Source organism: Cydia strobilella, chromosome 26, assembly GCF_947568885.1.
Source record: "Cydia strobilella chromosome 26, ilCydStro3.1, whole genome shotgun sequence".
NCBI lineage: Eukaryota > Metazoa > Arthropoda > Insecta > Lepidoptera > Tortricidae > Cydia > Cydia strobilella.
In genome coordinates, this window is record NC_086066.1 from 7,177,420 (window position 1) to 7,191,490 (window position 14,071).

The window sequence follows — 14,071 nt, forward strand, 5'->3', positions numbered from 1 at the left end:
TCGGTGGGCGAGTCCGACTCGCAATTGGCCGGTTTTTTAGCATTACAAAAATGGTAAACAATCATTACACAACTGCCTTACTCCAACTCGGGATCAAGCAGAAAAGAAAGCTGTTTATAATACCTAACAATTTATTCCATCATAAACCATAAAACTAAACAACACCATTATTTACACTTGGTAAATATACTTTAATAAAATAAAAACAATAATAAATGCCTTAAACAACCATTTGTGCCATTTTCAACCAAAAGGTTACTTATTGTCGCTTGTCAGTAAGGCGCTATTTCCATATAGCTTCAATTAGAAATCAACCTTATCGACAACCGACAATGTGGTACCTTTTAGCTGAAAACGTCACATTTATCTATACATTGCTTTGATTGTATGACTTCATGGGTACAGTCGAAGCACATATAGTACATACCGTACAGAATGTAATTTTTATCATTTAGGGGGCGCCACAAGCCTTCGGGAATTGTCATATACTTGGAAATTTCGACCCATGCCACCGTGGCCGGATAGCCGAGCGGTTCAGGAACCTGTCCGGTAAACGGGGTACGCTGGTTCGATTCCAGCTCTGGACACTGGAGGCTTTGGTCATTTTTTCCTTCGTATATGATATTTATTTCAGTTTATTTATCAGATCAAATTGTTAATTTTAATGTGTCAATTAAATACTTATGTATCTGATAATGCCCGTGTAAACAAAAAAGTAAAAAAATCAACATGGTTTTTTTAAACTATTTTTCTTTGCTAGGGAGTCTAAAACACGAAATCAGTGTTCTAAAAGTTGTTACCCAAATATGTTATATGATAGAATAGCGACCCGCGACGGCTTCGAACGTGTGCAATGCTGATGTATTTATACATATAAACCTTCCTCTTGAATCACTCTATCTATTAAAAAAACCGGCCAAGTGCGAGTCGGACTCGCGTTCCAAGGGTTCCGTACATTACACAATTTAAACAATGTATTTTTTATGTGGAAATGTCTTTAAAAAACCCGTAGGGGTCAGATCAAAAACTAAGTAATTAAGTCCGACTCACGCTTGACTGCACATTTCTAATAGGTTTTCCGGTGATCTATAGGTAAAGATCTATTTTGTGTATTTTTTTCAAAATTTTTGACCCAGTAGTTTCGGAGATAAAGGGGGGAATGGTCATTTTTTGCCTATTTTCTTGAATAACTTCTAAACTGTTTATCTTAAAATTATAAAAAAAATATATTTGAGATTCCCACAATGAACTCTTTCATTTGATATGTAACACGATATAGTTTAACAACATTTATTTTTTAATTTTCTCATTTACCCCCCAAAAGTGGCCCCCGTGTTTAAAATTAATTTGATTACATTACATGTCCATTTTTGGGTCACAAACTTACATACGTGTACCAAATTTCAACTGAATTAGTCCAGTAGTTTTGAAGAAAATAGGCTGTGACAGACGGACAGACAGACATGACGAATCTATAAGGGTTCGTTTTTTGCCATTTGGCTACGGAACCCTAAAAAACACCGCATCAAAATCCGTTGCGTAGTTTTAAAGATCTAAGCATACATAGGAACAGACATACAGACGGACGGCAGGAAGCGACTTTGTTTTATATTATGTAGTGATGAGGTAAATGTTCTTGTTCTTGTCGTTACATCAAAGCAATATGGATATTCATAACAGATTCTTCATATGTAGTAACTTACAAATAATTTATTTGTGCCATTTTCAACCAAAAGGGTACTTATTGTAGCTTGTCAGTAAGGCGCTATTTCCATATAGCTTCAATTAAAAATCAACCTTATCGACAAGCGACAATGTGGTACCTTTTGGTTGAAAACGTCACATATACATAACGTAGATTCTTCATATGTAGTAACTTACAAATAATTTATTTATGCAGTCAAAAAAGGTTTATCTATTTCGGATCCAACTAATTGCGCGAAGAATTTCTTGGACATCTCGCATCTCTTGCTCACGCAGTGGGGACATCTGAAATAGAAACATATATGACAGTTAACCTGTTCGACGCCGTGTCAAACACAAAAGCTGTCACTCGGACGCCACGTCACCGAAGTGCAAGAATCTTATATACAAACTGGATATTGCGTGCCGAACATTCCTTTGAAGCCAGAAAAAATGACCTTAAATTAAGTCACGCCGATCTTGCATCTCTTCTCTCTCTCTCTTTAGGGTGTCGGATTTCGGCCTCCAATGACTCCTACAATGCTTTACTATGCAATACATAGCGCATAACCCAAGTAAATCGACGAAAAACTATTATTTCACGAAAAAAATCCTCAATCAATCAATCTTTAAGTAGTATGGCTCCATCGGTACTGTCGATGATTTCGCCAACGTCAAAGTGGGATCCACGTGGGATCGAATTAATATTTCTAGATTTTCTTCAGCCAGTGTACGGTAAATAAAATTATGGGCCTCTAGGGCTCTAGCCAGACACGGTTAGAGGTAGAAATACCAAATGCTCTTAGAGCACGACGTTGTTCGGTAGTTCGTTGTTGTTGTCTCGTAAAACCGATAGCTGGATTTTACGAGAAGCACGTGGACTACCGGCCGTTGACTCCAAAATGGTGGTTAAACACGCTTTGAGATTAATTCTCCATTCACTGCACACTACCAAATTAGATTACTGTATAATAAAGCTATCGATATTACACTTTAAACAATATTAATGAACAAAAAATAAAGGGATTAATCACGAGGCTACTATCAAGATGGCGTTCGAACCGGAAGTCCAAAAAAAATCCTCTAAATTAGTGAATGACTTCTGACAATTCTGACGTGATTCTGACATATCGGCCATATTTATTTATTATCAGTGTTGCCATAGTATGCAGGAGGTGCATACCGGTGAAATGAGGATTTTGATTGGGTTCTTTTTTTTGTATAATACAAAGAAAACTAAGTAAATTTGATTGCAGAAAGTTTTATAAGAAAAATATAAATTTCTGTGGAAATTAGCTTAAAGTAAATTAATTAGTTGATGCCGAATAATTCGTATTTCTATAAAAATAAGGTTTTTTTTATAAATAACCAACCTAGCAATACATCACAGTGTCGAAAAGAGATAGATCATAGGAGCAAAGGTGAATGAACCTGGCTTCAACTCATAGTTCGGCACGCAACATCCAGTTTCAAAATATTTATCAGTACAGTTTTTACTCACTATTACAACCGCCGCGGACACTCGTGCCTGAGGATGGATTCCCAAAGAATCCGAAACATGTCGCCAAAAGCGACTAAAAATAATAGTGAGTAAAAACCGTACTGATAAATATTTTGAAATATGTCTCACGATAGTTTAAGTGCGATTAACATCCAGTTTGTATATAAGATTCTTAAGTGTCAAAACTGAAATTGAACTTTATGCGCATACACGTAGGTCTATGTTGCTCTGTGGTCTTTGACCGATTAATCCGTCTTTGGCGTTGGACCTGCGGTGCCGATATATCCGTCATTGGCGTCCAAAAGGTTAACAAGTAGAATTTGTAAAATAAGGTTTTGGCAAAAAGAAAATTTTCGGTACAAGCTTTTATCGGTGACTGTACTTTTCTTTCCACAGGCAACTCAATACCACTCAATACTCTTCGAGACAATTCTAAAAACTAACCACAATTAGGTTTCCTTGTTATACAGGGTGGCTAAAAAATTAGTGCATTCCAGTTGCCAGAGGTTTTGGGATTATACTGAGCAACTTTTACTATGGGACCAACGCCGAAATCGTGAAAAAAAATTTGGCTGTTTCATATATTATGGCTAGTCCATTTTCTATGGGAGGGTAATTTTTTCGCGATTTCGTGGTTGGTCCCATAGTAAAAGTTACTCAGTATAATCCCAAAACCTCCCTGGCGAAGGGAATGCACTTTTTTTGTCACCCTGTATAACAGTGTTCCTATGGCCACCTCCTGTCTCCATCATCAGATCAGCTCGATGGTACCATAATATTGCATTGTCATCCGACTTACATGTGTATGCAAATTTTCAGCTTCATTGGAAGTCGGGAAGTGGGTCAAATTTAACTTGCAAGATTTAACCCGTACATACATACATACATATTAGTCAAATTACATAGGTACATTTCAAGTTAAATAAAAGCTTGTAATTAACAAGCAAAAAGATTGAAAATCTTGAATTAGTTTATGGTGTAATCTGATCGCGCGCTCAGAGCGCGGCGCGGCGTGCAGCAGTACGCGACGCGCGGCCATCGTAAACGCTATTCATGCAACTTTTGAAAATGGAAAACTAGGCTCTCCTAGTACATTATTACCTGTTCAGGAACTGTTTTGAGACCCTAGGGCCAGATTTCATGTGTGAAGACACTATGTCAGCTAGTGCCGATATGAAAGTCGGATGGTCGTTGGGAGCACTCGCTCGCTCTATTTGTATCACGCCGGCCTGTTAACAAAAAACAATGTCGTATTATAATTGACCGAGCGTTAGTGAAGGTCTCCGTTTCAGCTTGGATAAAAAATTACAAAAGAGTACCAGGATTGGAAAGGCAAAAAACCGGCCAAGTGCGAGTCGGACTCGTGCACGAAGGGTTCCGTACCATTACGCAAAAAACGGCAAAAAAAATCACGTATGTTGTATTTGTTGTTATAGCGGCAACAGAAATACATCTTCTGTGAAAATTTCAACTGTCTAGCTATCACGGTAGATACAGCCTGGTGACTGACATACCGACAGACGGACAGTGAAGTCTTAGTAATAGGGTCCCGTTTTTCCGTTGGAAAATAATAAGCGTTTTGGTGACAAAACTGATGTATGTAGTGAGCACTCTATGCTTACTTATTTCTCTATGGCACCATAGACAAATTTTGCACTCACCTCTTTAGCTAACTCGTCGCAGTATTCAATGTCCAATTCGTGTAGTGTCTCTATGTGCTCGTTGACAAACGCTATGGGTACTAGTATGAGATGCTTCTTCCCCTGCTTAGAGTATGCCTGTAATTAGAAATAAAATACCGTCAACCGGGGTGAATAAGGATGGCTGGGGTGAATAGAGACAAAACTTAAAATTTGATTTACCTGCCAATTTCTTATAAAAAAATGGTTGTCTGTAAAGTCGGTTTACGGACGATAATTTTGCGTGATAGCGTCATAAGAAAACGTTGATGAAAAGACCGTAACGTTACCATGGAGATCTGTCCACAACGTGACACTTTTTCGTGCATGCTACCGGTCTTTATTGATTTATAAGACCAAAGATAGATATAACTCCGTAATAGATGGATACAGTCTAAGGAAAAAACGTGCCTCGAAAATCACGAAAATTTGATTCTTGATCAGATGGCACCACTACCTTTGGCCTACTCTCGTATAGAGGGCGTTGACGGTTTCGTTTGATATTTAACAATTTTAACGCATATCAGTGAAGGACATGGGCCAAATCATATAAAAATAATTAATGCAAATAAAGAAAAAAAAAACATTTATCCATATTTAAATACATTTTATCGTATTTTTATAAATCTACATTTTTAGTTTTAAAAGTGTGTCGATAGATGGCAGTGAATTTACTGTGGTTACAAAATTTACTATGACAGTACCGCTCTATCCTATTATATCCTCTTTGATAAGACGTATCACGTCAAAATACCCACACAAATTGTATCATACTAAATCTACTTATTTTCAATGGAATGATATTTGTGCAATACCCACTTGAAAATTGTTAGGTAAATCAAATTTAAAGTTTTTAAACGTGATTTAAGTTCTGTCCCTATTCACCTCAGCCATCCCCATTCACCCCGGTTTACGGTAGCTATATTTGTAAAATATGTGTTGTTTAAAAAAACTAGTGTCCGACTGAAACAGGTTTTATTGCCAAAACCGAAACAAGGTTCGGTTTTGCTATATTTCGGCCGATACCGAACTTTAATTCGGCCTTTGTTGTGCGTCTCGCTCGCGCCGATACATGTATGGACAAGTACGAGGGATATCTTATACCTTTAAACGAGTAATTCTTGTATATATCTATTTACCTATGTATATATTTCGGGGATCTCGGAAACGGCTTTAACGACTTTGACGAAATTTGCTATATGGGGGTTTTCGGGGGCGAAAAATCGAACTAGCTAGGTCTTACTCGTATGTCAGGGAAAACGCGAATTTTTGAGTTTTTATATGTTTTCCGAGCTTTGCTCTGTCTCCCAGATATTTGTGATCTAAATGACATGGATTAGATTTTATTTTGTCGATTCACTTTGTTTTTTTTTTTCAAAAGGGTGGTGCCATAGAACCCTATAAATAATTATTGTATGTATGATTATATGTGTGGTTATATTCTTGTAGCTATCTCGTTATTTATTTTCCTTAATACGAGTATATGTAATTCCCTTAGTGCACAGTATAAACTCCCAACTATATCACTCCATGGTCAACTGCTGAAACTTTCACCTCGACAAAGTAAATATCACCACTTTTGTTCTGTTGTACTTGTTTTATCTCTTTTGTTAATTGTACATTTAAACGTATGAAAGGCAAAATATATTTTATCGCGTTGTACGGCATAGCCATTTCTTATTCTCATACACATGTTGTTGTCAATAATGACATTGTCAAGTACTGCCATAGACAGTAGACAAGATGGCGCTGGTCGCTGCTGCAAAGGCTGCGTTCAGCTTATGGTTGGGCCGTGTCGTACGGCTGCGATCGTGACCCAAAATGGTCCCGCCGGAAGATCAGCGCTGACCTTCGGTTCAGCATTATGCTGAGGCGAGACCATTTCGTGGTAAACTTCAACTCCTACCTATTTTATAAGTTTCTATAGCTTTAGTATACTTTTGTATGTAATTTTAGTTTTAAGTTTATCATGAATAAAACATTTGAATTTGAATTTGATTACCTTAATGGCGTCATCAGTGTAGGGCTGCAGCCACGGCAGCGGGCCCACCTTGGACTGCCAGACGAGCCGGTGCGGGTTGGGGACTTGGAGCTTGGACATGGTGAGCGCCACCGTCGCCGCCACCTCGTGGGGGTACGTGTCGCCGCGGGATACTGCCTGTTGTTACAATATTAAATGTGGTTTTTAGTATTTATTTATTTTAAACTTTATTGCACATAAAAAGTGTACAACAGGCGGATATTTGTTGTTATAGCGGCAACAGAAATACATCATCTGTGAAAATTTCAACTGTCTAGCTATCACGGTTCATGAGATACAGCCTGGTGACAGACAGACGGACAGCGGAGTCTTAGTAATAGGGTCCCGTTTTTACCCTTTGGGTACGGAACCCTAAAAAGGACCTTGCACTCGAAGCATAAGGACCTGTCTGTGATGGAAAGCCACAAATAAACATGTTACCTTCAAAGGCAGACTGTGCGCGGTGAACAGTATGAGCACATCATCCCGCACTGTCTCCTCGAACTTGGCCAGTTTTTCTCTGATCCTTTCTGCAAACACTTCAGCAAGCAGCGGGTGAGTGGCCCAGCGTTCGATCATACTAAATTCAATGTTTTTGGGGACCGATCTGCAATTAAAATAAACTTTTTCACCTCAACAGCTCGAACAAGCCTACTTTCTTCACTCCCCGGAGTGACGAAAGTGCGACTTTCCTCACTCCAGGGAGTGAAACAAAGTAGCTTTTTAATTTCGTGAAGGCCATGAACTGCCACTTCATACTTCGGGGTTTATTACAAATTCGAAATACATTTTAACCTTTAATATGTTCTCACTACTGAGGTGAAAAATTATATGTGTAACACGAGAGCAAAGTTATCTTACATCTCGTGTTTTTGAGTCCCTCGCTACGCTCAAGACTCTAATGAATCTTTCGCTTTCTCGGGACTCAAAATCAACACTCGCAAGAAAAACCAACTTTCCTCTCTAACTATTATCGTATAAATAACAATTTTCTTTAAATTAAGATTTCGTATATCAAACTGCAATTGGGTACTTTTCATGTATGGGCTCCCAACTCAACTATAATATTCATTTCGATACAGTTTAGTCAACTATAATGAAATTGATCAATTACATCTCGCCAAAATCGAGAAAAAGACTGTATAAAAATTTAATTTAGCTTGAGCAAGTACCAGGGCCTGATGAGTTACGAGAAGGTGTCGTTAACCAACCCGCCGGGGCGCGTTTGGTTTGTTTACCTATATGATTCAACTAGTTATTAGTATTATTTTTTTTGACTCGTAGAAAAAGTATAAGATAAGATAAGATATATTTATTTGCAAAAATGTAGTGGTAAACATAGTTGGACAGTGGGTAATTTTAAGTGCGTACATTTTACTTAAAGAAGCATGCAAACATTCCTTATCAACTAGGTACTATAACTAAGTATACAGAACAATTAAATAAACCATGCATTATTGCAAACCAATCATATAGTATCAGTTAACTTTACATCAGTTAGAACACATATACTAATTATTAATTTCTATCTAAGATATACAATATATTATAAGCATTATTCATCATCATTCATTATTTCCATTATTAATTGTTTATTATTCATATTCATAAGCGTAAGCATGTCAAATATTCGTCGATTCTGTAATAACATTTATCCAAGCAAAATTTGTATAATTTGTATTTAAATTCAGGCATGTCAGAGTTTCTTATTTCTACGGGTAAGTTATTAAATATTTTTATAGACATACATAACACATTGTTTGCAAAGAATGCTGTCTTTGTATACAATAGTGATATAATCAAGCTTTTCAATCTAATACCTGACTTATGCAAACGGAAAAGCTCTCCATTATATCACGATTGTATAAAATACTATACCAGACTTGTTTTTACACAAAAGACTAAATTATTTTATTAAATTTTTTTTGTGTTTTTTAAGTAGTCATGTCATAGTCAAACTATATATAAATTTAAACTAAAATAGATGTCTTATAACAAAAGGAAAAGTCACTTTTAGGTTTCCGGTCCCAAAGGGTAAAAACGGGACCCTATTACTAAGACTCCACTGTCCATCTGTCTGTCACCAGTCCATCTCATTAAAGATAGATATCTCCGTAATAGATCGATACAGTCTAAGGAATAAACGTGCTTCGAAAATCACGAAAATTTGACTCTCGATCAGATGGCGCCAGCACCTTTGGCCTACTCTCGTATAGAGGGCGTTGACGGTTTCGTTTGTTATTTAACAATTTTAACGCATATCAGTGAAAGAACATGGGTCAAAATCATAAAAATAATTAATGCAAATAAAAACATCATTTATCCATATTTAAATACATTTTATCGTATTTTTATAAATCTTCATTTTTAGTTTTAAAGTGTGTCGATAGATGGCAGTTAATTTACTGTGGCTACAAAATTTACTATGACAGTACCGCTCTATAATATCATATCCTCTTTGATCTCATGAACCGTGATAGCTAGACAGTTGAAATTTTCACAGATGATGTATTTATATTGCCGCTATAACAACAAATACTAAAAAGTACGGAACCCTCGGCTCTTAGCCGGTTTTTTAATTATAGCTCATTACGTCACCTGTCTCTGTAGAAGTCTGCTATGGCGTTTAAACTGGATCCTGTGGTAGCACAGCTGTATTGAGGATACTGCGAAAATATTATAGCGCGTTCTACTCCATCCCTGAAACAAATACCCTGTATTATACAGGGTGCCTAAAAAATAAGTGCATTCCCATTGCCGGGGAGGTTTTGGGATCATACTGAGCAACTTTCACTATGAGACCAACCACGAAATCGCGAAAAAAACATTTACCCAGAAATGAACCAGCCAAATAGAAAATGGACCAGCCAAAATGTATGAAACAACCAAATTTTTATTTGCGATTTCGTGGTTGGTCCCATAGTAAAAGTTGCTCAGTATAATCCCAGAACCTCCCTGGCAACGGGAATGCACTTATTTTTTTGCCACCATGTATTTCTTAAGCGGTTCAAACCATCCCCTGGGCCGTGATGCATAATAAACTACAACTATTATTACAAGAAAGAAAGAAAGAAAATACATTTATTTAACATCATAAACATTGGACAAGCTGAACTCTTTTTCTAATTTCACTTATTAGAAAAGGAGTTCCGCTTGTAATATATTATTACAAGAAAGAAAGAAAGAAAATACATTTATTTAACATCATAAACATTGGACAAGCTGAACTCTTTTTCTAATTTCACTTATTAGAAAAGGAGTTCCGCTTGTAATATTAGTTTATTTTATTATGCAACACGGCCCTCATTTCCGTCTGTCCAAGTCCGTGCAATTCTACTACTAGTTTTAACTTAGTGTCATAATAATAAAAGACGTACGGATGGGACGTGTGCTCGTGTGGGACGCAACTTGTGTTGACACGCTAGCGCCGTCCCACCTCCACGGTAATACACACAAAGCCGGCGCGGCAGCGGAGGCGGCCGAGGCCCTCAAAAACGTGGAGTCTCGACACCAACTACAACTTTGTTGCATTTGGAGTCGAGACTCTTGGTCCGTGGGGCCCCGCAGCACAGGGCCTATACCGGCAATTGGCAAAACGGTTGGTGGATGGGACCGGAGATAAGAGAGCTGGCAGCTTCCTCGCCCAACGCTTGAGCATAGCGATCCAGCGAGGAAATGCTGCCAGCATCCTCGGCACCATGCCACGGGGGTCCATTTTAGATTTAGATTTTTAGTTTTATAGTAGTTTTAGTTTAGTTAATTGTAGTTTAATTTTTTCTGTAAGGCTTTATTTATTGTTTCTATTCTAAGTATATAAATGACTTAATGTCTAATCTATAAAAGACGTTTATTCTAAAAGTTTGAACATAAGGTACATAATAAAAGTACACGATAATAATTACAAACTAATTGAAAGGGAAGCTTATAATTATGTCATATGTACTACTATAAAATTAAGTTAAGTACATATGTAACTAGAGACTGATGACCCCACAGTCAAACTCTTTATTGAGTTTTGCGGGGCTATGATTATTGTAAGAATACTCTGTATTTTATTAAATAAATAAAATAAATAAGTCGTCATGTTGTATCTCTTTTTTGTATAAGTTTGTGTAAACTGTGTGTAATTTATTTTTCGCCATATGTTATGTTTCTTTCCTTTATGTATCTTTCATTTTGTCTGTTACCTTCCGTGATTATTTCTCAATGCCAGCATGCCGAGCTGAGATGGGGCCATTTCGTGACATTTTATTTTCACCATGTTCTTTTTTATGTATGTATATTTGTCTGTGTAATTAATTGTATTCTATTCTAGTTTTATAATATTGTCTTCGGTTACCGCGATAGTTACTCATGAAATAAAACTATGAAAACGGATTATATCGCGTATATTTATAATACATCCCGACGTTTCGAACCCTTTACAGCGTTCGTTCGTTATTTCTATTCTAGTTTTGTTTCATTCGGGCGCAGTTATGAATATAATGTGAATTTTTATTGTGGAACTCACTTTTCTAGCTGGCTAAACGTGTCAGCGGTGAAGGGCGGCACGTATCTGAATGCCACGTAGTGCTTATGAGGCGCTGTTTCTGGAGATAGCTGCTCCAGTATGATGCTCGGTAGTAAGGTAGATTACAACATGGAACTCACTTTTCTAGCTGGCTAAACGTGTCGGCGGTGAAGGGCGGCACGTATCTGAATGCCACATAGTGCTTATGTGGCGCTGTTTCTGGAGATAACTGGTCCAGTTTCTTCGTGAGCAGCTCACCTGCAAAATATAGTTAGGTAGGTGCGTATTGAGTTAATGACCCTGTTATAATTTTGTCGAAAATTATCTATAATTATTCACAATGCTGGGACTTAATCGCGTAAAGTAAGTTTTAAATTTACCTTCGACAGTTGATACATCGAATATCGTTAGTGTTGTGTGTCGACATAGTAACATCTAACATCCCTAGTGCGCAAAACGTTCAAGCTGATAAACAAGACCAAGTGCGGGTAGTTCGAAAAACTCGAGCAGCTAGAAGATGTTGATGTCAACTTTAGCCAGTCTTCTCCGAGACCACAGGGACAACGCCGTCCTCGATACGTCGGAGGTAAATTTAAACCTTATTTTACGCGATTAAGTCCCGCCGTTGTGAATAATAATGAGTAAGAATCGTGAAAGTTTAAATCAGTGTCTTACCATTTAACTTAGGCAGTTGGTAAGAAGTTATTATGGCCAGCACTCAACAACAAACTATGGTTAAGTAATTTGTCCTATATTAAGTAAGTAAAAATGTATGTAAAGGATATAGGTAGTTTAGCGAAATCCTCAAATTCTGCATTATAATGAATAACTGGTTTTTGAACAGAAAGTAAAAAATATATTGACAGATTTGTGGAGGTGGGATCTTTTCCCTAAATTAGGTCCGGTTGCTCTCTGTGTTCAAGCCCCTGCTTCCCTCCCTTTAAAACCCCAGTTTTAAAGATATTTGGCTGGCGCGATGACCCAAAATGAGACGGTGGTGGTGGTGGTGGTGGTGGTGGTGGTGGTGGATCGTGTTTTAAAGATAACACTAATTAAAACTGTACCTTGGGTATTAGTCCACTTGAGTATTGGTGAACCGCCCCCAATTTCGCTGTACTTCTTCTGAACCTCTTCCGTCCGCCTCTTGGCTATCCAGGGGCCTAGTCTGCTCTGCACCGGCAGCTGGATCATATCCCGGTCTGTCATGATGCGGAGTAGGTAACCACCGACCTGCAGATTGCAATATTATAGTAGCATTTGAAGCATGAATCTAGTATAACTGGATCAATCATGAGGGGTGGGGGAAATGAAATGACCGAATGGAATAGTCTTGTTTTAAAGATCTAAGCATATGTAGGGACAGACATCCATCCAGACAGCAGGAAACGACTTTGTTTTATACTATGTAATGATAATAGTTTTACCTGGTCTGTGGTCTCCGGGCCACCCATATTCAACATGACTATGGCAGTCTTGGGCTTTGCACTGGTTGACATCCTCCGGGCCAGAGTTGCGCTTTTACCTGCAATAACAATTAAAGTAAAAAAACGGCCTATGGTAAACGTGAAACATTATGCACCTATTCTGTAATATAAAGTTGTACACATATGTAGAGTAACTACAGCTAACAGATAAACAGACAGACAGAAGGAAGCATAGTTAAGGTAAGGTTTAATAATAAGATTCCACTTATCTACAAAACAATAACTATTGTATTGTACCTATAATTATACTGGCATTTTAATTTCGTACTATTATTACAGTAAAGTATTATATTACTATAAAAAGATATGTAACATAATAAACAGCATTTATGTCTCTAATAAACATACAACTTATAGCTTTCCGACTTACAAAATGAGGAAATCATTCTGTTATCTACCGGAACTCAAAACTTTATAACAGCCAAAATATATGCAATATATATAGATCAACTAAAATTTCACTCGAAACTTGTTGATAGATGTTATTAAATGCCGATTTTCATTAATAAAATATAAATGTGAAATTTCACTTCAATACATTACAGTAAACCGAGTAAACCTAAATTTTTGAATGATTGTGATTGAATGATTGGTTAAAACATATTGTCATGTCATAATGACGTTTGCTTATATATAGTTGGTCAAACCAAATTGTCAGTAAATAAAAACAAAAAAACTATACTCATCCTTTTCTTTTAGGTGCTAGTACTAGTCTAAGACAAAGATAGTATGATTCTGTCTATGTTTGAAATGAGACAGTCCTTTGACAAACTATAGTTGGTCAAATCAAATTGTCAGTAAATAAGAACAAAAAAAACTATACTCATCCTTTTCTTTTAGGTGCTAGTACTAGTGTAAGACAAAGATAGTATGATTCTCTGTGTTCGAAATACTATCTATAATATATGGCAATAATAAAGTGGTATTACTATGGATGGTATAGAAAGGATCGCAATCTCATATGGCAGAATTGTTGTAAAAGTGACCGCGTTAAGCTTTAAATAATAGTTCCTAATCTCTCCGGTGGCGCTAGTTAGGCTCTGGGACATGAGTATAACATGAACCATATAATGCAACAAATAACTCGACCAAATTACGTAGGTTGTTTTTGGTAGTATTTCGGTGTATGGTGGCGCCGCCTAATTACTGTTTTTTGATGGACACTTTTCATACATAGAGATTTGGCTCCTTTAT

The 14,071-nt window shown here is 37.1% G+C and overlaps 1 protein-coding gene across 1 annotated transcript; it reads right to left on the reverse strand.

The window, feature by feature from the left end:
• Window positions 1-1,886: 1,886 nt before the first annotated feature.
• LOC134753222 (ferrochelatase, mitochondrial) lies at window positions 1,887-13,418 on the reverse strand. Its single transcript, XM_063689024.1, has 10 exons — window positions 13,248-13,418; window positions 12,818-12,915; window positions 12,458-12,623; window positions 11,534-11,651; window positions 9,482-9,583; window positions 7,325-7,490; window positions 6,866-7,021; window positions 4,846-4,962; window positions 4,286-4,413; window positions 1,887-1,989 (listed from the first exon to the last, which is right to left on the reverse strand). The coding sequence occupies exons 1-10, from the start codon at window positions 13,261-13,263 to the stop codon at window positions 1,893-1,895; spliced, it is 1,164 nt and encodes a 387-aa protein (XP_063545094.1). The 5' UTR covers window positions 13,264-13,418; the 3' UTR covers window positions 1,887-1,892.
• Window positions 13,419-14,071: the final 653 nt, after the last annotated feature.